The sequence below is a fragment of the Onychomys torridus genome, chromosome 4 (assembly GCF_903995425.1).
Source record: "Onychomys torridus chromosome 4, mOncTor1.1, whole genome shotgun sequence".
NCBI classification, from domain to species: Eukaryota; Metazoa; Chordata; class Mammalia; order Rodentia; family Cricetidae; genus Onychomys; species Onychomys torridus.
Window position 1 is genome coordinate 120,837,742 of NC_050446.1, and position 25,607 is coordinate 120,863,348.

General features: G+C 42.5%; 1 protein-coding gene across 4 annotated transcripts in view; it reads left to right on the forward strand.

Annotated features, from left to right (window-relative positions):
- Zhx3 (zinc fingers and homeoboxes 3) overlaps window positions 1–25,044 on the forward strand; it is a 104,285-nt gene extending 79,241 nt beyond the window's left edge. For 3 of the 4 annotated variants that reach the window (XM_036183102.1, XM_036183104.1, XM_036183105.1), the window contains exons 3-4: window positions 11,854–14,843; window positions 22,814–23,010. In XM_036183102.1, the coding sequence (XP_036038995.1) occupies window positions 11,990–14,843; window positions 22,814–22,878 (2,919 nt within the window). In that variant the 5' untranslated portion in view covers window positions 11,854–11,989 and the 3' untranslated portion in view covers window positions 22,879–23,010. Of the gene's footprint in view, window positions 1–11,853; window positions 14,844–22,813; window positions 23,011–24,884 lie in introns of those variants that run through there. The other variant, XM_036183106.1, reaches the window with a different exon arrangement.
- The last annotated feature ends 563 nt before the right edge of the window (window positions 25,045–25,607 follow it).

Genomic DNA, 25,607 nt, shown 5'->3' on the forward strand with positions numbered 1-25,607 from the left:
ATGCGTCTCCTTAGTCCTCGCTCCGCAGTCCCATGATGCTGGTGGGTCAGCAACTGCAGGTGTTGTCAGTTAGCCTTATCTTTTAGTTCTTGTCATTAAACTAGCTCCCTCTTGGGCTTGCTTCCTAGTCCTTCCTGATGCCATCTGGGTTCTCTTCTTTTTAGCTGAACTCAACAAGTCAAATTTTAAATTTACTCTACTTGTCCAAAAGGGAAGGAAGCTACTGGGCCTTTTCTTGTCTTCTCTATTGAAAAGCTCCAGGTCCTTAATCCAGAAGAGAGCACTGCCCCAGGCCTGAGCACAGAGAAGAGTTGTAGGAGCCCAGGGTTCAGCCCCCAGAAGTGAAGGCCCAAGACAAGTGTTCACTTCTGGAGTAGTACTTTGAATACTGTTAGTATCTTATCAGGAAGTTACTGTTGTCTCTGGATAGCCAACATTAAATGCCAATCAGTGCGTTGATCAGCCTTATGACTTAAGAGCCAGGATAAGTCTACAAAATCCACTTCTGATCTTATGCTAAACTATTGGGACCAACTGTACTTCATCAGTAAGGTTCCACATTTTCCCAGAACTCTTCAGGATCATGGTCATGTACAGTGAAATGTCATGAGAGGCAGTAGAACAAGGCACAGAGAGTCAAACAAGGCATTTCAGGGCTGCGGTGTGCACTTGGCTCTGTCTTTGAGGAACCTTAGAGCACTGACATGGCTTGAAGGGAAGAGAAGAAAGAAGCCTCAGCACCTAAGCCTTCTTTAGGCTACAAAGCAATAAAACAAATCAAAACCCATGAAAGTAAGTTTGGCTATACAGATACTGTGCTGGCTAGTTTTCTATGAATTTGTCATAGGTTAGAGTCATCAGTGAGAAGGGAGCTTCAATTGAGAACTTGCCTCTGTAAGAGTGGGTTAATTAGTGATAAGTGAGGGAGAACCTAGCCCATTGTGGGTGCTATCCCTGGGCTGGGGTCCTGGGTTCTATAAGAAAGCAGGCTGAGCAAGCCATGAGGAGCAAACCAGTAAGCAGCTCCTCTGTAGTCTTTACATCAGCTCCTGCTCCAGGTTCCTGCCCAGTTTGACTTTCTGTTCTGTTTGAGTTTCCTCCTTCAGTGATGGACTATAATGTGGAAGTGTGAGCCAAGCAAACCCTTTTCTCCCCAAGTAGCATTTGGTCATGGTGTTTCATCACAGCAATAGTAACCCTAAGGTATCTTTCAATGATTTTTTTAAAAGAAAAGTAGAAGAAAGAAAAAGTAAAAGTTGACAAGAAAAAGAAGAATGATCACTAACCCACCAAACCCATTGGAATAATTCATTTTGTAAAATCTTGGAGCCACCAGGAAGGAAATGTGAAAACAAAGGGACCAAATTTGCTGTTTAGTAGATATCCAGAGTAAATGTAGCTTAAAAAGAAAATGGATTTAGAATGAGGATCTGCTGTGATGAGTATATCCAGTCCCTCTTCTTGCTTAGTATCGTCTCAGTGTTAAAAAAGGGCAGGAGCAGTAATAATCCCCTGGAGGCATCAAGGATGGAGCAGGAGAGACAGAGTATCATGTCTTTTGAATGGTGGAATTGTCATTAACTTTTTTTTTTTATGGTGTGGAAAATTCCAAGAAAGATAGTCAATTTATGTAGGGGTTGGCTTGGGCAGTGGGAAGGTGGGTGGTGATATCTGGTTGTTATGGCCAAAGTTAGTAATTTCCAAGAAAGGAAAGATAAACATTTAAAACAAAACTGTTTTTAGAAGTTGATATAAAGACTTTGCTTATCATGCCAACTTTTATATGTCAGTTTTTCTTTTTATTATAAAAATATGAAATATATGCTCATAACTATTTCTGTGTGTCATACTAGCCAATTTGGAACTTTTGTTTTGACATAAATGAAATTCTAATGTTACAAAGAGTTTAGAAGTAATTCTTTAATGCCATATAATTTCCGATTTTGGTAGATTGGCTAAAAAAAAGTATTACCTTTGCTCCCTGTATGGGCATTTAGATCCTCCCTCCAACCAGGAGGTGGAATCTGTTTCTGCTCCCCTTTAATTGGAACTGGCCTTATAACTTATTTTTGACCAGTGGAGTGTGCCAAAGGTGACATTGGCAGTTCCAGATCTAGCTCTTAAGATGACTGGCAGCTTCCTGTCTTGGAAGTCATCCGTGATACAAGAAATCTGACTACTCTTAACTACTATGCTATGAGAAGGCCCAAGCTGCCATAGAAGAAGAATGAGTCCTGTCCTAACCACCCAGCCAGGGAAGGACTCATGTGAGAGAGGATGCCATGTCCTGGTCTCTAGCTTCCCTTCCATGTACAAAAGAATCTCCCAGCTAAGCCTACTCAGAATCATGAGGAAGACATTGTTTTTTTTAAACCACTGGATTTTGAAGGTTTTTTAAAATTGTTTTTTTTAATTCTTTTTTTAAAGATTTATTTATTATGTGTACAGTGTTCTGTCTGCAGGCCAGAAGAGAACACCAGATCTCATTACAGATGGTTGTGAGCCACCATGTAGTTGCTGGGAATTGAACTCAGGATCTTAGGAAGAACAGCCAGTGCTCTTAACTGCTGAGCCATCTCTCCAGCCCTAAAAATTGTTTTTAATGTGATAATAAGCTAAAATGCCAACACATGTTCATGTTCCTCTGATTGTTTAAAAAAATAGCTAGGGGGTGGTGCAAGATTGGTAGCTCAGCAGATAAATGCATTGATAAGTCCTCTGATCTTCCAGAGGACCCAGGTTCAATTCCCGGCACCTACATAGTGGCTTACAGCTGTCTGTAACTCCAGTTCCAGAGGATCTGACACCCTCATACAGACACATATGCAGGCAAAACACAAATCAATGCACATAAATAAAAATAAATAAATCATTTTTTTTAAAAAAATAGCTTTTTGTTCTTAGTTTATTAGAATCAGGGTCCAAATAAGATGCAGCTCATTTGAAAATGAAATTTTTATTTTGAACACAGCACTAACTCTAAAAGCCTGAATTCTGTGCCTTTGTTAGTGTTCTCTTAGTTTCCATTAAAAAAAAAAAACATTTGGATTGGGACTGGAGAGATGACTCAGAGGTTCATAGTACTGGCTGCTTTTGCAGAGGACCCAGAGTTGAGTCCCAGCATCCACACAGTGGCTCACAACCATACCTAAATCTTGTCTTTGGGGATCTGATGCTCTCTTCTGACCTCCTTGGACACCAGGCATGCACATGGTGCACATATATACAAGCAGGCAAAACATTCATATACAAAAAGTAAATAAATCTCAAAAAAACAAAAACAAAAAAAAAGAATTTATTTTATTTTATTCTGAGTATGGGTGTGCATGCATGTGTGCATGAGTGTGTGTGTGTGTGTGTGTGTGTGTGTGTGTGTGTGTGTGAGAGAGAGAGAGAGAGAGAGAGAGAGAGAGAGAGAGAGAGAGAGAGAGAGGGAGTTAGTTTATGTATCATGGCTTGCATGTGGAGGTCAGAGGACAATTTGCAGAAGTCAGTATCTTTCCATCATCTGCATCATCTGAATTCTGGGAATTGGACTCAGGTTGTCAAGCTTGGTCACAAATGCTTTTACTCACTGAACCATCTCACTGGCCATATAAGAACATTTTAAAGCACTATGATTTTCTTTTTTTAAAATATTTTTATTCTTTTAAACTTTTCATATACTCTACTTTGATCATATTCTTTCCCTCCCTCAGTTCCTCCCAGAACTTCTCCAACTCCTTATGCTCCCAGCTTCATGTTCTTTCTCACTCTCTTTAAAAAAAATATTCACAACCCATTTCTTAATTGGACTGTTGGGCATTTTGTTGTCTAATTTCTTGAGTTCTTTATATACTCTGGGTATCAGCCCTCTGTCAGATGTTGGGTTGGTGAGGACCTTTTCCCATTCTGTAGGCTGTTGCTTTGTCTTGTTGACCGTGTCCTTTGCTCTACAAAAGCTTCTCAGTTTCAACAGGTCCCATTGATTGACTGTTTCTCTCAGTGTCTGTGCTATTGGTGTTATATTTAGAAAGTGATCTCTGGTGCCAATGCATTCAAGAGTACTTCCTACTTTCTCTTCTATCAGGTTCAGAGTAGCTGGATTTATGTTGAGGTCTTTGATCCACTTGGATTTAAGTTTTGTGCACAGTGACAGATATGGATCTATTTGCAGCCTTCTACATACACATTGACATCCAGTTATGCCAGCACCATTTGTTGAAGATGGTTTCTTTTTTCCATTGTACAGTTTTGGCTTCTTTGTCAAAAATTATATGTTCATAGGTGTGCGGGTTAATGTCAGGGTCTTCAATTCGATTCCATTGGTCCACATGTCGGTTTTTATGCCAGTACCAAGCTGTTTTTATTACAGTAGCTCTATAGTAGAGCTAGAGATCAGGGATCGTGATGCCTCCAGAGGTTGTTTTATTGTACAGGATTCTTTTGGCTATCCTGGGTTTTTGTTTTTCCATATGAAGTTGAGTATTATTCTTTCCAGATCTGTGAAGAATTGTATTGGTAATTTGATGGAGATTGCGTTGAATCTGTAGATTGCTTTTGGTAAGATCGCCATTTTTACTATGTTAATCCTGCCTATCCATGAGCATGGGAGCTCTTTCCATTTTCTGACATCTTCTTCAATTTCTTTTTTCAGGGACTTAAAGTTCTTGTCATATAGTTCCTTTGCATGCTTAGTTAGCGTAACCCCAAGGTATTTTATATCATTTGTGGCTATTGTAAAGGGTGATGTATCTCTGATTTCCTTCTCAGCCTGTTTGTCTATTGTATATAGGAGGGCTATTGTTTTTTTGAGTTGATCTTGTATCCTGCTATGTTGCTGAAGGTTTTTATTAGCTGTATCAGTTCCTTGGTTGAATTTTTGGGGTCACTCATGTATACTATCATGTCATCTGCAAATAGGGAAAGCTTGGCTTCTTCCTTTCCAATTTGTATCCCCTTAATCTCCTTATGTTGTCTTATAGCTCTGTCTAGAACTTCAAGTACTATATTGAATAAGTATGGGGAGAGGGGACACCCTTGCCTTGTTCCTGATTTTAGTGGTATTGCTTTGAGTTTCTCTCCATTTAATTTGATGTTGGCTGTTGGCTTGCTGTAGATTGCCTTTATTATGTTTAGGTATGTTCCCTGTATTCCTGATCGCTCCAAGACCTTTATCATGAAGGGGTGTTGGATTTTGTCAAATGCCTTTTCTGCATCTAGTGAGATAATCATGTGGGTTTTTTTTCCTTTGAGTTTGTTTATATGGTATATTACATTGACGGACTTTTGTATGTTGAACCACCCTTGCATCCCTGGGATGAAGTCTACTTGATCATGGTGGATAATTGTTTTGATGTGTTCTTGGAGTCTGTTTGCCAGTATTTTATTGAGTATTTTTGCATCAATGTTCATGAGGGAGATCGGTCTGTAGTTCTCTTTCTTTGTTGCATCTTTGTTTGGTTTAGGAATCAGGGTAATTGTAGCCTCATAGAAGGAGTTTGATAATATACCTTTTGCTTCCATTGTATGGAACAATTTAAAGAGTATTGGTATTAAGTCTTCTATGAAGATCTGGTAGAATTCTACATTGAAACCATCTGGTCCTGGGCTTTTTTTGGTTGGGAGACTTTTAATGACTGATTCTATTTCCTTAGGGGTTATTGGACTATTTAGATGGTTTATCTGGTCTTATTCAAAGGACAAAAAACTAGTAAAATATAAGAAAAAGAGCATACAAAACCATGGATTCCATTTTGTGTTGGCCAACTACTCCTGAGCATAGGGCCTGCCTGTAGTATGGTTGATATATCCAGTGTCACTCTGTTAGAGAGTGCTGAATTTTCCTTCTTCCAGCATGTACCAATTGCAAATAGCCTCTTGGTTAAGGATGAGATTTTGTGCCCACTTCCCCTTCTCTGTGCTGGGATTTTGTCTGGCTTGAACTTGTGCAGATCTTGTAAGTAGCACCCTCCCCTACCTCTGTTCCTGGAGACACGGTCTCCTGGCTGTCTTGGAACTCCCTGTGTAGAGACCAAGCTGGCCTTAAACTCATGGAAATCCACCTGCCTCTGTCTCTTAAGTGCTGAGGTTAAACGTATGTACCACCACACCCAGCCAGCAGTATCATTTGATGGTCTAATTATTGTTTGGTTAAGAAGAAAGGATCATCTTCTCTAAGGAAAGGGAAGGTATATGGTCTATAGAAGTTTCTACAGATGAAAGTGCAGGAAGCAGGACTCTAGAGCAAGCCCTCTGGTAGCTTGCAGCTCCCACAGACACCTGCAGCTGCTGTCTTCTCTTGGCAAGGCAGGTAAAGGCAGGCTCATGACAGCCTAGAAGACAGTGGAGGATCTTGACTTAAGGAATAGGATTGTTTCCTTACACAAACAATTGGATTTATTTTTCTTTTACTCATGTTTCACAAGTCTCTTGAGATGGAACCTTGAATTCTGTCCAGTATTTATGGCTGTAGTTTACAGTGGTAGCTACTGCTACCAATGGCTACCAATTGGGATCCTTTGATTCTACCTAACAGTCATGCTCAGAAGTACTTATTCACCCTGTAACTTAGGGCCTGAAGAGATAGATGGCTTAGTGGTTAAGAGTGCTTGCTGCTCTTTAAGAGGACCCAACATTGGTTCTCAGCATTCACATCAGATGGTTTACAACCTCCTGTAAGTCCAGCTCCATGTATCCAGTGCTCTCTTCTGTTCACTTTGGGCACCCCTACACATAGTGCATACACATAGAGACACACAGATACATAAATAAGTTAAATAAAAGAATAACAGCCCACTGCATAAAATATATCTCTTAGTCTTTCTGTTGTTGTGACAAATGTCTGAAATAAACAGCTTAAAAGAAAGGAAGCATTGGCTCCTTTGACTCATGCGTTCAGAGGTGTTAGTCCACTTCAAGAAGATATGGCAGAACATAGAAACTCATGTCCTGTAGCCAGGTGTCCAAAGAGACTGTCTACTTCAGCCTGGTTTCTGTTTGCCTGTGGGATGGCACATTTGTGATGGTATTCCCTGGTTAGTTAATCCTCTCTGGAAATGCCATCAGACACTCAAGAATTTGCTTGTTTATTAATCTCTTAGTTACTTCAGTCCCTTGAAAGTATCCAGCAAGATTGACCATTATATTAACTTAATGATCCCCTCATCTGTCTTAACATGCTCATAACATACCTCTTTAATCATTCAGTTTTGTTTTTTGTGGTTTGGTTTTGTTTGGTTTTGTTTTCGAGACAGGATTTCTCTATGTAGCTCTGACTGTCCTGAATCTCACTCTGTAGACCAGGCTGGCCTCAAACTCACAGAGATCTGTCTGCCTCTGCCTCTGCCTCCTGAGTGCTGGGATTAAAGGCATGTGCCACCACTACCCAGCTTATCTGGTGGCATCTTAACTGTGATTATAGTCCCACTGAAATCCACATCTCTCTGCAAAGTCCTGCTATTACTAGAGTTCTGAATCTTTACTTTCAGGTACAAGCTTTGGCTCTTCCTAGGTTTTTTTTTTTTTTCTTTATTAAAGCTTTGTGTTTATTGTTAAAGACTTTAGAGCTTTTACTGCTAATGTAAATGGGCTTTCCCTCCTTCATTTCTTTAACCAGTCATTTCTGTCATATGGGAAAGTTTATGATTTATGTTTATTGCTAATATAGCCAATCATCTTACTCAAATTTCTTATTGGGTAAAATGTTTGTCATGCAAGGATGAAGACCAGAGTTTAGGTCCCCAGAGTCCACACAAAAGCTGTGTTGCTGTAGCAGCTGCCTGTAATCACATCATACAGGAGGTGGAGACTATTCCTAGAGCAAACTGGCTAGCCAGACTAGCCAAAACAGCAATCTCCAGGTTTAGCAAGGGACCCTGCCTCTATAAAGATAGAGGGTGACCAAAGAAGACACCTGATGTCAACCTTGGGTGCGCGTGTGTGCATATGCATGCGCTCTTGCGTGCGGGGACACACACACATACACACACACACACATACACACATACACACACACACACACACACACACACACACACACACCTTGGTACCACAAGATAGAGTTTCTCACTGTCTTTCAGCTAGGCTGGCTAACCATCAATCTCCAGTCATTTTCTTGTCTCTGCCCTCCCCAGTGCATGGTTTAATGATGTTCTCATTCTTGGTCAGTAGGTGCTCATAGCCCTGAGCAATCTCCCCAGCACCACTTTACCTTTCTTGTTCTTCTAGTGTATGTTTAGTACTTCATCCCAGGAGACTTCATACCATGGACACTTACCACTTCTCCCCGCCCATCAGCCCCTGGCAACTAATCTACTTTTTGTCTCTATGGATTTACTCTTCTACATGCCATATATAGATGAGATAATGCATCATGGGACATTTTGTTCATGCTTTTCTTTCACTTAGCATAATGTTTTCAGGTTTATCATGTTTCAGTATTTATTAAACCCCTCCCCTGCCAGATGTTATGGCAAATACATAGGAGGATGAGGCAGAACCATGAGCTTGATGCCATCCCAAGGTACATGACAAAGTCATGCTTCAAAAGAGTAAAACAAAACAAAAACCAGAAAAATGTCATCCGGCTTTATGGTAGAAGAATATTCTATTAGATAGATGTTTCACATACTTACCCATTCATCAGTTACTATTGTGAATGATACCATGGTGAGCTGGTAGTAAAGCTGTGTATGCTTTCGTGTGAGCACACACTCATTTTCTTTTGCATATGTTCAGGAGTGGAGTGCTGGATAAATTTGGCAACTATGTAGGTAGCTTTTTGAAGAACTGCCAAAATCTTTTGTTCAAAGTAGCTGCACCATTTTACATTCCTACCAGTAACAGTGAAACCTCCAGTCTCTTCACGTTCTCACCAGTATTTGTCCTCTGTGATGTGATTGTAGTTGTCCTGGTGGGGTGCAGAGGGATTTCATTGTAGTTTTGATTCATGTTTCCTTAGCTACCAATGATGATGAGCACTTTTATTATTTTTGTTTTTGTTTTTTGAGACAGGGTCTCACTATGTAGCCCCAGCTGTCCTGAAACTCACTATGTAGCCCAAGCTGGCCTTGAATTCATAGAGATCTGCCTGCCTCTGCTTCCCAAGTGCTGGGATTAAAGGCATGCGCCATCACGTCTGGCAATGTTAAGCACTTTTAAATGTAATTTATTACCCATTTGTATGTCCTTGGGGAAAAGTCTGACCAAATCCTTTGCTCACTTTTAACTAGATTGTCTTTTTCTTAAGTTGTAAAATATCTTCAAATATATTCCAGGTATACCTTATCAGATATATGATTTTTAAAGCCCCCTTTTTATGCTGGGTCTTAAACTCAGCTCCTCACTAATATCAAGAAAGCATTCTAAGATTTCCAGCCATCTTGTAACTTACTGACAGTGACCTTTGAAGTCCATTTTTACGTTTGGTGACTTGAAGTTGATCTGCCGCTTTCTTCTTCCACTTGTGCTGGGATTCTGTCTGAGGCCTTTCATGACTCATCCAAAGATCTGATGTGTTCACCAGAGAAGCATAATTTTGTGTCATTCTTATGTTTGGAATTACATAAAGCACTTATAATGTTTGAATCTTAGATGGTTTTTTAATAAAAAAAAAAAATCCAGAGCCAGATATCAGGGTGAAAGCTGAAAGATCAGAGAAGCTGAACAGCCAGTCACTAGTTCTTACCTTTATGAAATCCTCAGCCTAAAGAGAGAAAGAGTTCCTGTCTCCTCATGCTTTAGATACCTTTCTCTGCCCAGACATCACTTCCTGGAATTAAAGATGTGTGTGCTTCCCAGTGCTGGGATTAAAGGTATGTGCCACCACTGCCTGGCTCTGTTTCCAGTGTGGCCTTGAACTCATAGATTCAGAGGATCTCTGCCTCCTGAGTGATAGGATTAAGGGTGTGTACCACCACTGCCTGACCTCTATGTCTAATCTAGTGGCTGGCTGTGTCCTCTGATCCTCAAGCAAATTTATTAGGGTACACAATATATCACCAGACACTTCGAAGCATTTGCTAATTATATTTAAAGGAACTTAGAAATTATGTACTTTAGGCTAATAAACCTATTTATGGGCACTTATCCTCAGGAAATAACTTTTGGAAGAAAAAATATCCTGTATGGGCAGTTGTTCCTGTACTGTGACCCCTAAGAGTGGGCAATTGAAATTCATGTGACACTGAGCAGGATTCATTAGAGTTAAGTCAACTGCAGTACACTATTAGACTGTTAGTAGACATTTTAATTATGAAAGCCATACAATGAGAATATGTACGATAGTGTGAGGAAAAGAATATATATATGTTTGTTATGATTGAAAATGGGCATATTTAGACACAGAAGAGTATTGAATTATTACTATGTAGTTTTATTTTCTTAAACTTCACATACTATTATTATCTTTGTAATTAAATTCAGTAAATTTGTTCTTGATGTTGGTAAGTTGGTAGTGGAAATAGTGACAAGTGGTTAGATCTGGATGTATGTTTATCTTATCATAGCCTTTTTAATAGCTGTTACTTTTATCACCATGATCATTAGGCTAGATTTAGAAGCCAAAAATATAGTTTATTCTTTTTGTTTACTAAGAATTTGAATCAAGATGTTTAAATTTTCTCTACCTTTTTATCAAATCCAAACACTGATACTAATTTTATTTCAATATTAGAATCATTGTACTCATAGTCATTATAGCTTGAACATTTGCTAAAAAGAAAGTTGATAGTGATATATATTTTTTAAAGGCCAGAGTTTTAGAAAGAAAATGTAATAGAGATATAAGCTAGGGGTCGGTAGGAAGAGAGAAAGCACTTGGGAACAAGAGAATGCACACCAGAGATAGGAGTGTGGCTCCTCAAGAGGCAGCCTTGATGGCAAACTGTTAACAAACAGGGCAGGGTCACAGGACAAAAACATCTTCTCAGGATGTCTCATGTAGTAGCCACTACAGTTATTTTACATATAAGTAAATCTCAGTTTAATTTCAAGCAGATCAAAGATTTAATAGTAGTTTTTTTTTTTTTTTTTTTTTTTTTAAAGAACAAAAAAAGGCCCAGCCTGGTGAGTTCCAGAACAGCCAAGGCTACACAGAGAATTCCTGTCTTGGAAAACCAAACCAAACAAGCAAACAGAGAACATAAGAAATAAAAATGAAAAAATACAAAAGAAACAAAAATGAAAACTAGGAAGTACATGCTTGTGAGTAGTTACATCCAAGATGAGGCCTCACTTTGAGTTGCTCCACCCAAACTGAGTATGTGCGTGTCCTAACCTTCTGATCCTTGGCTTCACCTAAGTGACCATGTCCTAGGAACATGGAGGGACCACAACTTTGGTTGGGAATACAGGTGGTAGGTCAACAGGAAAGGCCAGGCCTGACTAAAATGGACTTGGTCTCTGGGCTTGGTTTGAAGGAGACAGAGGCATTTTCATGTTCTTATATGTGGGAGGACTATGAAAAGAAAACACTTGTTGGCTCAAATGTTTAAACAGGAATTACACTGGGTCTTTTGTTCTCAGTCCAAAGTGGTCAGAAGTAATTTTTAGGTCCAAAGAGGGTGGCTTTCCTTTCCTCCCTCTTTTTTATAAGCTGAGTTACTGAATGCAAAGATAAGGGGGATAAAAGAAACAAAGAGAAACTGTGTAATTTAAGCTTATCAAAGGGTACAGAACATCCCAGCTCATTCTTAGCACAGCTACCAAGGAGCTCCTGTCTTAGAACTCATAGCTAAGAAGCACATGAGCTTCTTGTGCAAAGACCTACAAGACAGAACACCAGCAGTGGGTATGTGACTGGTGATCTGAGGAACACAGATTCAAAGATTGCAAGATCCAAGATCTTCATCACAGTTTTCTCTTTCTCCTCAGGCTTACAAGGAGAAGTGGCTTTCTGCAAATGACTGATAAAGCCAGCCCTAGAAGCCCTTCTCAGGCCCTCATGAAGTAGCTGAAATTTGTCCTGCAAGGCCCTCTTGCCTGCTGACCACCCAGAGTGATTGTCATCATGGCCAGCAAGAGGAAGTCCACCACCCCATGCATGATCCCGGTTAAGACTGTGGTGCTGCAGGGTGCCAGCACAGAGGCTCAGCCTGTGTCAACTTTGCCTGAAGGTCCCCAGCAGGATCTTCCTTCAGAAGCACCTGATGCCAGCAGCGAGACAACCCCAAACTCCAGCAGCACCGAGGGCTCTGCCCTGGCAAACGGGCACCGGAGTGCTTTGGATGGCTATGTGTATTCCTGTAAAGACTGTGAGTTCAGGTCCCAGGACATGACTCAGTTTGTAGGGCATATGAACTCAGAGCACACAGACTTTAATAAAGACCCAAATTTTGTATGTACAGGGTGCAGTTTCCTGGCAAAAACCCCCGAGGGGCTTTCCCTCCACAATGCCAAGAGTCACTCAGGGGAAGCCAGCTTTTTGTGGACTGTGACCAAGGCAGACAATCATGTAGTGGTAGAACAAAATGTCCCTGAGAGTACTAGCACATCTGACCTAGCAGGTGAGTCTGCCACTGAAGGGACTGATGGACAGGCTGAGATCATCATTACCAAGACACCAATCATGAAGATAATGAAAGGCAAAGGCGAAGCCAAGAAAATCCATATGCTTAAAGAAAATGCTCCCAATCAGCCTGTAGGTGAGGCTTTGCCAAAGCCATTGGCCGGGGAGGCAGAGGTTAAAGAGGGGGACCACACTTTCGCCAATGGGGCAGCTCCAGTCAGTCAGGCATCTGCCAGCACCTCAAAGCCCCCTCATGCTGCCAATGGGCCCCTGATAGGAACAGTGCCAGTACTACCAGCTGGTATAGCACAGTTCCTCTCCCTCCAGCAGCAGCCCCCAGTGCATGCCCAGCACCATACCCACCAGCCTCTGCCCACATCCAAGGCCCTTCCAAAAGTCATGATCCCCCTGAGCAGCATCCCAACATACAATGCAGCTATGGACTCCAACAGCTTTCTGAAGAACTCCTTCCACAAATTCCCTTACCCAACCAAAGCTGAACTCTGCTATTTGACTGTGGTGACCAAGTATCCAGAAGAACAGCTTAAGATCTGGTTCACAGCCCAGAGGCTGAAGCAGGGAATCAGCTGGTCTCCTGAGGAGATTGAAGATGCCCGGAAAAAGATGTTTAATACAGTCATCCAATCTGTGCCTCAGCCTACCATCACTGTTCTAAACACCCCCCTTGTTGCCAGTACCGGCAATGTGCAGCATCTCATCCAGGCTGCTCTCCCAGGCCATGTTGTGGGACAGCCAGAGGGCACAGCAGGGGGCCTCCTGGTCACTCAGCCATTGATGGCCAACGGGTTACAAGCATCAAGCTCATCTCTCCCCCTGACAACTGCATCTGTTCCCAAGCCAACTGTGGCGCCCATTAACACTGTGTGTTCAAATACAACATCAGCTGTGAAGGTAGTCAATGCAGCCCAGTCACTCCTCACAGCATGCCCCAGCATAACTTCCCAAGCCTTCCTTGATGCAAGCATCTACAAAAACAAGAAGTCTCATGAACAGCTGTCAGCCCTGAAAGGAAGCTTCTGTCGGAACCAGTTCCCTGGGCAGAGTGAAGTAGAGCACCTGACCAAAGTGACAGGCCTCAGTACCAGAGAGGTGCGGAAGTGGTTCAGTGACCGGCGATACCACTGCAGGAACCTGAAGGGCTCCAGGGCCATGATGCCTGGAGAGCATAGCTCTGTTCTCATTGACTCTGTGCCAGAGGTGCCCTTTCCTCTGTCATCCAAAGTTCCGGAGGTGACCTGTATCCCAGCAGCAACCTCACTAGCAAGCCACCCTGCCACAAAACGACAATCTTGGCACCAGACCCCAGACTTCACACCAACCAAATACAAAGAGAGAGCCCCAGAGCAGCTTCGAGTCCTTGAGAGCAGCTTTGCCCAAAACCCACTTCCCCCTGAGGAGGAGCTGGATCGCCTGAGAAGTGAAACCAAAATGACCCGAAGGGAAATTGATGGCTGGTTCTCAGAGAGACGGAAAAAGGTGAATGCTGAGGAGCCCAGGAAGGCTGATGGGCAGGTACCTCAGGAGGAGGAGGGTGCTGAGGATGAGGGTGGAGATGAAGAGTTGGCCAGTGAGCTGAGGGTTCCTGGTGAGAACGGCTCTCCTGAAATGTTTCTTAGCCATACCTTGGCAGAGCGGAAGGTCAGCCCCATAAAAATCAACCTCAAGAACCTGCGGGTCACTGAAGCCAGCGGCAAGAGTGAGCTTCCAGGGCTGGGTGTCTGCGAGCCCGAGGAAGAGGGTTTGAACAAGCTGGTTGAACAGCCACCGGGTAAAGTGAGCTCCAAGAAGACGGCGCAGCAGCGTCACTTGCTAAGGCAGCTCTTTGTCCAGACACAGTGGCCGAGCAACCAGGACTACGACTCCATCATGGCCCAAACAGGGCTGCCCCGGCCAGAGGTGGTACGCTGGTTCGGAGACAGCAGGTATGCCCTGAAGAATGGCCAGCTCAAGTGGTACGAAGACTACAAGAGAGGCAACTTCCCACCAGGTCTGCTTGTCATTGCCCCTGGCAACCGAGAGCTGCTGCAAGATTATTACATGACACACAAGATGCTGTGTGAGGAAGATTTGCAGACCCTCTGTGACAAGACCCAAATGAGTGCCCAGCAGGTCAAGCAATGGTTTGCTGAGAAAATGGGTGAAGAGACCCGGGCTGTGGCAGATACAAGCAGTGAGGACAAGGGCCCTGGAACTGGAGAGTCTGTGGTAGTACACAGAGTGCTGGGTGATGCCTATTCAGAGATGTCTGAGAACAGTGAATCATGGGAGCCAAGTGCTCCTGAGGCCAGCTCAGAGCCCTTTGACACTTCAAGTCCCCAGTCTGGACGTCAGCTCGGTAAGGGGCTCATGGGATCCATGCATGGCCTTTCTGTGAATCTGAGGGAGGGTGCCAGCACAGTGGGTATGGGTGGCAGGTATTATTGCCTATAATAATAATAATAATAATAATAATAATAATAATAATAACAACAACAACAACAACAAGCAGACTAATTGCTGAGGAGTAAATCCCAGGGAACAGGTGGCAATAGAAGTCATAGAAGTAAAAGGCTGAGAACCGGACTTTGGTGTTGGTTCCTGTGTTCATTTGTGGTGGTGGTTTTGGTTTAAATCCATGCAGGGAAGAGAACATAGTAAACTTAGAGGGACTCATGCTTTCCTTGCCATTTCTTAGTGTTAAGGTGTCATCTGAGTCACAAAAATTCCAGGCACTATGTGGAAGACAGGGTTAGGAGTTCAGAGGAAATTTAACTCAAATTGACAAGCAGAAGAGATTCATTTGTATGTGTATGCCTGGTGCCCACAAAGGTCAGAAGAGGGCATAAGACCCCCTGGAACTGGAGTTACAGGCAGTTCTGACTTGCCATGTAGGTTCTGGGACTCAACCCTGGGTCTTTTGGAATAGCAGCAAGTGCTCTTAACCGATGATCCATCTCTCCAGCCTCACAGGGTACTTTTTTCCCCTAATGAAAATCTTATCTTATGTTTGAATTGTTTTTCCTTATGTGGAAGAAATGTTTATCATAATGGAAAATCACCTTCTGTTTTAAGAAATATGAAATCCAAAGTTTGAATTTTGCCCTTTGGGTTCTCTGGGTGGTGGTATGTTAGTATTCAGAAGTAACATTAGATTTTTAAGACATAGTTGTGAAGCCATTGACACGTCCCATCTTCAGGTTTGTTTGTTTGATGTGTTTTGGGTTCCTGAGTTGCAGACTCTTCCTTCACTGTCGCTTTGCATTTGTCTCCTGACGGGATGTCCCACCCCCGAGCAGCTAGGCCAAGGGAGCCTGGAGAGAAGAGTGTCGCAGAAGCTCAAGGACTGGTTCTCCAAAACGGTAGCCTGGCCAGCTGAGTCAGGAAGGGGCAGAGGTGACCAGAAAGTGTCTGCGGGATTGGACAGCTGTGCAGGTGCTCCCTGGAGATTGCTGCTTTTGTGGGAGGCCCTAACCCAGCCCAGTGCTGCCCCTGAGATCCTGTGCATTTCCTGGACAGTGGTCTACTGTGTGCATACAATGCCTGGACATTTTGTTTGCTTTGACCTGGTTCCCCTGCCCTATTTATTTCCTACTTAAGCCACAAAATTCTTACCCTTTCGCTGAATATTCTCCTTTATTTCAATATCTTTTTTGAGACTCTCCTGTTGCTTCACTTATTTAAGGGAAAGGAGATTTCTAAGTAATGGTTGTTGTGGGGAGGGTTGCCACCAGTGAGCACTTGCAGAAAGCGAGCACTCTCTCTCTCTCTCTCTCTCTCTCTCTCTCTCTCTCTCTCTCTCTCTCTCTCTCTCTGTGTGTGTGTGTATGTGTACACGTACAGGTATGTGTTTGTATTTGCTCATGCATGCATGCCTGTGGAAGGCCAGAGGTCAACCCTAGATATCTTTTCTCAGGAGACCTGTAGCTTGTTTTCCAGACAAGTTCTCTCCTGGGACTTGAGGCTTGACCATTAGGCTAGTGGGCCATCAAACTTCAGGGGTCCACCTGTTTACACCTCCCCAGCAGTGGAATTATAAGTGTGTATGTGTGTGTGTCACACCTAGCTTTTGTTCATCAATTCTAGGGATCAAACTGGGGCCTTCATGCTTTGGAGACAAGTGCTTTACTGAGTTGTCACCCCAGAAAACTTACTGTTTCACATGCCTGCTAAGGTAGAATTCAGCTTTGCAAAGCAAACGGAGCAAACACCTGGTGAACCCAAATCACTGCTCAGCACTTAGGAGCGTGAGCGCACAGTGCCATTGATCTCTCCAGTTCTGACCACATAGTCTCTATTGGAAGAATGGCTCCAACATCTCATGGCGGCTTTTTTCTTCTTCTTCCTCCTCCTCCTCCTCTTCTTCCTCCTCCTCTTCTTCGCCCACTCTCCCTCCTGCTCTTTCTCTGTGTTTGTATATGTGTGTGTGCATCTAAGTGTGGAAGCCAGAGGTCCACATCGGATGTTTCTCCTTTATTGCTCTCTACTTTTATTTTTTGGAGAAAAAGTTGTTCACTAAACCTGAAGTTCACTGACTAGGCTGGCTGGCCAGTGAGTTTCAGGGATCTACCTTTCTTTGCATACCCCTACCCTCATCCTCCAGAGTATGCCTCTATACTTTTTTAAAAGCAACTTTTATTGCATTTGTTCTTTAATTTTATACACGTATATAAAGTGTATTGGTTACTGTAACCCCAACCCTTTATATTTCCCAGTCACTTTCACAAATTCATGCCCCTCTGTTTTGGTGATCCACTAAGTTTAACCAGGATCATCTGTGTGACCATGGGCTTGGAACTGTCCATTTGAGCCTAGTGGCTCTTCAGTGGGCACACACTGAAGGCAGTAGATACTCCTCTAGATTCCATCAGTAGCCAGTACTTCAATGGCCCTGTGAGCCCCTCCCCAATCCATGATTGTTGATAGAACCAGTCTCCACCCCCCACACACTTAAAAAATAATTTTATTGTGTCTGGGTGTTTTGCCTGCATGTATGTCTGTGTATCATATGCATGCCTGGTGCTCTTGGATGACAGACGAGGACATTGGATCCTCTGGAACTAGAGTTACAGATAGTTGTGTGGGTACTGGGAACTGAACCTAGATCCTCTGCAAAAGCATCATGTGTTTTTAACTCCTGAGCCATCTCTCCAGCCTCCTAGGAATTGAAGGTAGCTGCTGTGAAGTTATTACTGCATTGACTATGCCAAGCCCAGAAGACAGCATTTCACAGCCTCTTTCCCTGTGCCAGGGCTCTTCTGTTCTCTCTATCCTCTCTTCTGTGATGATCCCTGAGCCTGAGTGGGTAGTATAAACATCCTATTTAGGGCTCAGCGCTCAACCATCACTTTTTCTTAGCACCTTGAGAAGCCATTTTATCAGGCAGCTCAGTGCCATGATAGTTTAGCTAAACAATGCTAATAAGTTTTCCCCTATGACATGAGACTCCCTTAGCAATGAGTGTTTACCAGACACAAGTTCCCTTTTCTGGAGTGGGCCAGAAATCCAAGCAGAAAGCGGTTGTTCATCTGTCTAACAGCTGTGCCACTATTGCACTAGTGGACACATCCTGCCTTACAGATTGGTATTGTAGTTTGTAGAGGTTCCTAGCTATTTAAGACTGTTGGTGCCTTTTCTTCCTCAACAGCATACATAAATATATACATATAATCTTCCAGCACTATGGAAGCTAGCCAGAATGGAGGAAGCTTCCAGCTCAGTTCCAATTTGACCTCTATCCTTGCAACCAAGGTATATGGTGTCTTCAGTAGTAGGGTCTTATAAATTAGTTCTGATGGGCAACCAAGAGAAATGGCAATGGCTTGTATTATTTAAGGGTACCCCTGGCTCCATGACCAACAATTCAGAAGTTTGGTATCTCACATTTGGCACTGGGGGTTTTGTTTAATAGGCTTTTGGGAGTAGCATCATCCAAACATGCATGATATTTTCCTTATAACTGTCTCAGAGCTGAGGTTGTAGGAGTATTACACAATGCCTGTCTTTTAACATGGTTTCTGGGGATCTGAACTAAAGTCCTCATGCTGGTGTGGTAGGTCCTTTACCAACTGAGCCATTTCCTCAGTCCTCACAGTGCTTCTTGGGGTGACTTGTGACATCCTGGAGTGACAAAAGTGTAGGAAACAGCTTTTTAACGTTTGGGCTGACCCTTTTCCAGTGCAGAACAGATTGTTTCTCCCCTTTACCTGGAAGGTTTTGAGTACAATGGTCTAAGTGTCCATACACTGTTCCCACTTCTGTGCTTGTGTAATGACCAGTAGGTTGGGATGGCATATCCAAGAGATGATGGTAAGAGAGGGGTGTTATAAAGATGGTAGAGCAGGACACAGAGCCCAGCCCTTCACCAAAACAACAAACAAAAGCAACAACAAACCCTAGCAAAGGAACTTTAAAACTTGCTTTGGAACTCTTTAGTTTTGCTGAACATTCATAATATCCAGGGCTGAGTGTGGAGAGGCTTGTCTAGTTTGGTAAATTTCTGTTTCCTGTGCAGGAGTCCTCTTTCCACACCCCTACAGCAGACAGTCATGGGAACTGTGGCCCAGGTTGCTGATGATTCTTGTTTTTTACCAGTGAGCAGTAATGACTTTTGTCCTCCAGAACATAGAGCTTGTTTTGCATTTTTGCCATTATAGAGGCCAGTCATTATTTAAAAAGAGTCTTTTCCCTTGTAGTAAGTCGGACATTTGAAGAATCTTAGGCTCCCACAAAGACAACAGCAGAAATTTCAATGGCTCTACAACAGGAGGAATACCCACTTGACTGGAAGTCTGAAAAATCTCAGATGGCTCCAGCCCTCAGTGAGCAAAAATCACCAATTCTGGAGGCTGAGAGAATTAAATTTTGAGTTACCACACACTATACTTAGAAGGTCCAGTTTGCAATAGAAAATTACAAAACATAAAAAGAAATGGGAAAGTATGTCCTTTAACAAGAAAAGAGTTTGACAGATAACTGCCCTTGAGGAAGTCTAGGCAGTGGTTAAAGATGTCCGCTCAACTACTCTCTGTCCAGTGAAATACAGGAGACCGTGGGGAAAAGCAGAGAGGAAATGGATGGACACAATGACATTGGTAGATAAAGAAGTACAAACGATAAAAACAAATCACACTCCAAAGCAAAACAATATAGTCACTGAGATGATGTTTACCAAAGAGGCTAAGCAACAAATTTGAGCAAGAAGGGACCAGAGGATTTGAAGAGATGATGCAATTACCCAGAAGCACAGAACACAAAAGGACAGTAGAGACTAAAGGGGCCTGTGTGACATAGATAAGCATGAGCCTGTGTGTTGTGGGACTTCGAGAGGAGAGAAGAGGCAGAAAGGTTAGCCAAAGAAGTAATGGCGGCACGCCTTTAATCCCAGCACTTGGGAGGCAGAGGCAGGGGATCTTTGTGAGTTTGAAGCCAGCCTGGTCTACAGAGCAAGATCCAGGAAAGGCGCAAAGCTACACAGAGAAACCCTGTCTCAAAAAACCAAAAAAAAAAAAAGTAACGGCAGAAAACTAAAATAAGATGAAAGACAAGATCATACACATCCAAGGAATTTAGTGAACTCAAAACAGGGTAAATTCAGTGAAAAATAACTCATCACATAAGGGATCCTCAATAAGGTTAAAGGTTGAGGAGGGATACATCTGAAGTCCTAAGAGAGGAAATCAGTTGAATCCTTTCGAGATGAACAAAGGGTAAATTCATTACTGATAAGATTGTCCTACTGGAGATGCTACCAAGAGTCCTTCAGGCTGAAGTGAAATGACACGGAATAGTAATTTGAAGCCACAAGAAAAAAACAACCATAATAAAAATAGTTTTATAGGTAAATGTAATGCTAGTACTATTATACTTTTATTTAGTTTGCATTTTTCTACTTTCCCTATATAATTTAAAATGCAAACTTCATGTGAAGTATAAATCTGTGTTAATAACAGGAAAATGAAGCCTGAGTCACTAATAATAATGCAGTAAACAGCAAGGGAGGAGATACTCAGGGTTAGGGGTCTAAATATCATGGAAACTGAGTGGTATCAGGTTAGATTGCTTCAAGTCTAAAGTGTTAATTATGATCCCCAAGTTAAGCAAGAAAATAACAAAAATATAAACAGGGGAGTCAAACTGAGCACACTGAGAAAAACAAGTAACTATCCAAAAAGCAGTAAGGGAGGGTTGAAAAATAAAAATTAAGAAAGATACAAACAAGTAGCCAAATATCAGGAGTAATCTTTCTTTATCAATAATCATGTACAATATCAATGGATTAAGTTGTTCTAAAGACAAAGATTGGTAGATTGGATCAAACCAAGCAGGAATCATCTATATACTATCTATAAGAGATTCACTTAAAATACAGCAACACAAAAGAAGTGGAAGGTAAAGGATGGAGAATTATCAGTGGTTGGGGTTCTTGTCAAGGTGTTTCCAGGCTCTTGGTCTTTTATCCAAAGAACTGAAAATCAAGGATCACACAGATGTGCAGAAGCAGCAAGATAACTTCATGTGAAACAAAGCGATAGTGCAGGAGGGTCTTCAGGGAGACACTGTCATGATTGACAGCCAGCCACCCCAGTGAAAACGGTCAAGAGCCCTGATTATTGTCCCAGGCTTCCTTTATGGGGTTCAAGAGAAGGAGGAGCTGGTTACTAACAGGTACACTTGGGTGGTTCTCTGTTTTGATTGGTATATTAGGCTATATAATCATTATTCTGCATGTCCCTTCCTTCCCATAATGCATTTGTTTTAGTCATATGCCCACCCAATTATGCAAAGGCATGAGATGGTAAGTAGGGGGTTACCATAAGATATTACTAGAGGACAGTGTTTTATCTTAATTCACATGTACTCAAAACCAACTCAAGCCAGACTGGCCCTTCTACTCTCATACCCAGATAAGTTGAGAATAGACTTGGATAGAAACTGTCAACATTTGAGTGTTACTAGGGGCAGGGATACCATGGTTCAAATGGGAGTACATGTAGCCTGATATAGGTGGGTTATTGAGATTTCTGAGGCTGTAAGGTGCTGTTTAGAGAAGGGTATATGTGTACAGCACATGCAGATGAAGGAACTAGGCTGCAAAGTGCATTGCTACAAGAGGGGTATGCATTTGTGTACATAATCAAAAGCAAATGGGGTCCCAAACTAAACTGTTTCCTATGCTTTCCTGCCTCAAATCTATCATACAACAAGTAAGTACATGGAGACCCAATGTGGCTGTATTATGGTGAGGCCAAATATTTTGAATGAAACATTTATGACAGACAAGGATATTATATTTTAGTAAAGGTCTACTACAAATTTAGCAGTTATTAATATACACACTTGTGTCCAAAAGTATATAAAGTAAAAATGGGCAGAATTAAAGGGGAAATGAGCAGAAATATTTGGAGACTTTAATATTCTATTTTCTGTAATGGACAGAAAGCCCGCAAAAAAGCCAGACGAGACAGCATGTGCCTATGGAGGCCTAAGGCAGGAGGATCCCTTGTTTAAGACCAGACCTCACAATACTGTGAGAAATTCTTCAACACTAAACAAAAGGAGCAGAAATCAAACAGAAGATCAACAGGGAAATGGAAGACTTTTTAAAAATCTAAACTTAACCAGGTGTGGTAGCTCATGCCTGTAACCCTAGCACTCGGGAGATGGAGGCAGGAGGACTACTGCAAATTGGAGGCTAGCCTTGGCTACATAGTTCGTTCCAGGGCCAGCCTAGGAAAAAGGAAAATATTACAAATAATTAGAAATACTAGATACAAATGGATCTACCAAGCAAAAGTGATAAAACACTTAGAAAAAAATACAGGTGAAAACCTTCCAGACCTTGGATTAGGGATTAGGCAGAGGTTTCTTCTCTCTCTCTTTCTCTCTCCCTCCCTCCCTCCCTCCCCTCCCCTCCCTTTCACCCTCCTTCCCTCCTCCCTTTTCCCCCTTACCCCCCTCTCAACAGAGTTTCTCTGTGTAACAGCCCTGACTGTCCTGGAACTTGCTTTGTAGACCAGATTGGCCTCGAACTCACAGAGATCTGCTTGCACTCAGCTTCCTGGGTGCTGGGATTAAAGGTGTGTGCCACCACTGCCCAGCAGCCAGAGATTTCTTAATTATGATATCAAAAGCATTGTCAACATAAATAAATTGGGCTACATCAATATTTAAAGACTTTGAGCTAGGCATGGTGGTGCACACCTCTAAATCAACATTTAGGAAACAGAGAGAGGGTTGTGAGTTCCAGGCCAGCCTGGGATACATAGCAAGACCCTATCTTAAAACAGCAAAACAGAGTTTTAAAAAGATTTTCAAATCTTTTTAAAGGTATGGTGGCACATTCCTGTAATCTCCCCACTACGGAAGCTGAAGGAGGAGAACTGAAAGTTTGAAGCCGCTCTGGTCTACACAATGAGGCCTGTCTCAAGAAGAAATAAAATAAAATAAAACAATAATAAAATAAAAGCTTTTGGATATTAAATGGTAGCCTCTAGAGCAGCATTTCTCAACCTGTGGGTTGTGAACTCTTTGGGAGTCACATACCAGATATCCTGCATATCATATATTTACATTACAATTTATAACTAACAAAATTATAAATATGGAGTAGCAACAAGAGAATTTTATGGTTGGGGATCACCACAACATGAGCTGTATTAAAGGGTCACAGCATTAGCAAGGTTGAGAACCACTGAGCTGGAGAGTGAAAAGGCAACTGACAGATGAGTGAAAACACCTGAAGATCATGCATCTAATAAAGGATTAATGTTCAGAATACATAGAAGCACAATTCAATAACAAGCCACTAAAATGGGTGAATTTATTTAAATAGATATTTCTCTCAAGGAGAGAGCTACAAGCTCCTGGAAAGATGGGCAGCATCTTATGCTAGAGAGAAGCCTCGGTGGTTAAGAGCACTGGCTACTCATAAGAGGACCTGGGTCCAGATCCCAGCACCCACATAGCACCTCACAACCACTTTGAATCCAGTCTCAGGAGATCCAGTGCTTTCTTCTGGTCTCCATGGGGACCAAGAACCACATGTGGTACACAGACATAGATGCGGGCAAAACACCCAGAGACATAAAAGTAATTTTTAAAAGACAAAAATGTTTAAAAAGCTGACTAAGATATTTAGTTTTTAAGGAAATGCATATGAAAATCTAGAATGAGATTCCAGCTCACACTTAAATCTGCTATTGCTAACATGTACACAACAGAAAATCACAGGCATTGGTGAGGATGTGGGGCAGTTGGCTTATAGTATATTGCTTTGAATGGAAAGTGATTAAACCTTGGAAAACTCTTCAGCAAGTCTCAAGAGGCTGAATAGAGGCTTCTCATCCAACCCAGAAAAGAGGGCCAGCTGACACTGTGCAGGAATGTTCAAAACAGTAATATTCACAAGTTCCAAAAGAAGGAAACAACCTGTGCCCATTGCCACATGAATGGATAAACAAATGTGCTATAAACATACAATGGAATATTATTCAACTATAAAAAAGGAATAAAATGCTGATACGTTGCACAACATGGATGGAACTTGAAAACATGCCAAGTGAAATAAACTAGTCACAAAAGACAAATACTGTATAATATGCAGTCTTTAGAATAGCCAAATTTATGAAAATTGAAGGTAGAATGTAGGCTACTTCTGAGAGAAGAATTGGTAGTTATTATATAATGGATACAACTTTTATTTATGGTGCTCAAAACTTTCTGGAAACGGTGATGGTTCATAACAGAAATGTGCATAATACTGAGTCATGCTTAGTATGGCTGTAATGAGAAATTTAGTGTTAGGTGTATTGTACCAAGATTTTTTTTTTTAAAGCTGGAGAGGGGATGAGTGGGTGGAAATAACAAGCATGGCAGAACAGAGCAGAGGTGGCAGGGTAGCCATACTCTTGTGGTAGCATTGCCTCCACAAGCACCCTGGCTCCTTATACTCCCGTCAGCCTCAGTGATCTGTACCTATGAGATGAGACACCTCCCATCAGCTGCCCTGACCTTTATAAATGAAGACATGAGGAGGGGGCACAGCAACTGCCAAGATGCCAGCACAGGGCTCTTATGGGCCAGGAGGCAGAACTAGCTGTTAGAATACAGGGATAGCAGGCATCAGGGCTCAGTGGTTGCAGTGATGATGGGCTAGGTGAGAGCCAGGAAGCCAAGAAGTCTGAAGGCTTTGTCAGATTCAGCCAGCATCCTGTCGTTAACCCACACTCTGCTCTTTCACCTTCTCTCAGACGGGAGGGGACAGTGGAATGGCATTACTTACGGAATTAAGGAATCCCCAACACCACTGATACCACCCAGGATAGTGAGAACTGGGCATCCCTGGGAACTGTACAAGTTGTAGCTGCCATAGAATGACAGGTATGTGTTTTCTCCTCAGAAACAGACTGAATTTGATCTGATTACTGTGAAGGACCGGCCAGTCTGGGATGCTGTCTACCATGTGGAATGGCCAAACCTGCCATGCATCATCTTGATGGCCAGCTTTGCCAGGCACCCAAGAGAGCCTCTGGAGGCCTCACTGAGCCCAGAACCTGCCACCACCCTAACCACCCTCTGGCTGATACTTCTAAGCAAGTAGCAAGGGGTTCTCATCAGCCCATCCTCCCACTATGCAAGACCTCTCCTTTGCCTCCCAGGGACAAGCAGTTCAGATTGCATAGACATAGACCCAGAATCAAGTTTTTAGCATATACAGCTGCCCATATACATTTAATAAAGCATCCAACTACAGACATTCTCAATACATAGGAGCTTGGGTTAGCAAAACAGTACAGCTCTGACAATGCCATGTCTGTTCTCTGGGAAGCTGAGACCACAAGGGCCCTCATCCTCTGCAGCAACAGGAGTCACAGGTTTGCTCAGAACTGCTTCAGGCCCAGCCCCACTTGCCTTCTCAAGGGCACAGAACTGTTGAAGAGCCCTCTGCATCACCGAATGGAAGCAAGCCACATTTTGTGCCAGGCTTGCCTTTGTTCTGACTGATAGAGCCCAGTTATCCTAAGTTCTGAACACAGCCCAGCTATGAGATCACCACTGGATGCTTCCCACTTTCTTTAGTTAACTGTAATTCTGATTTTTCATGGAGCTTGAATCATGGACC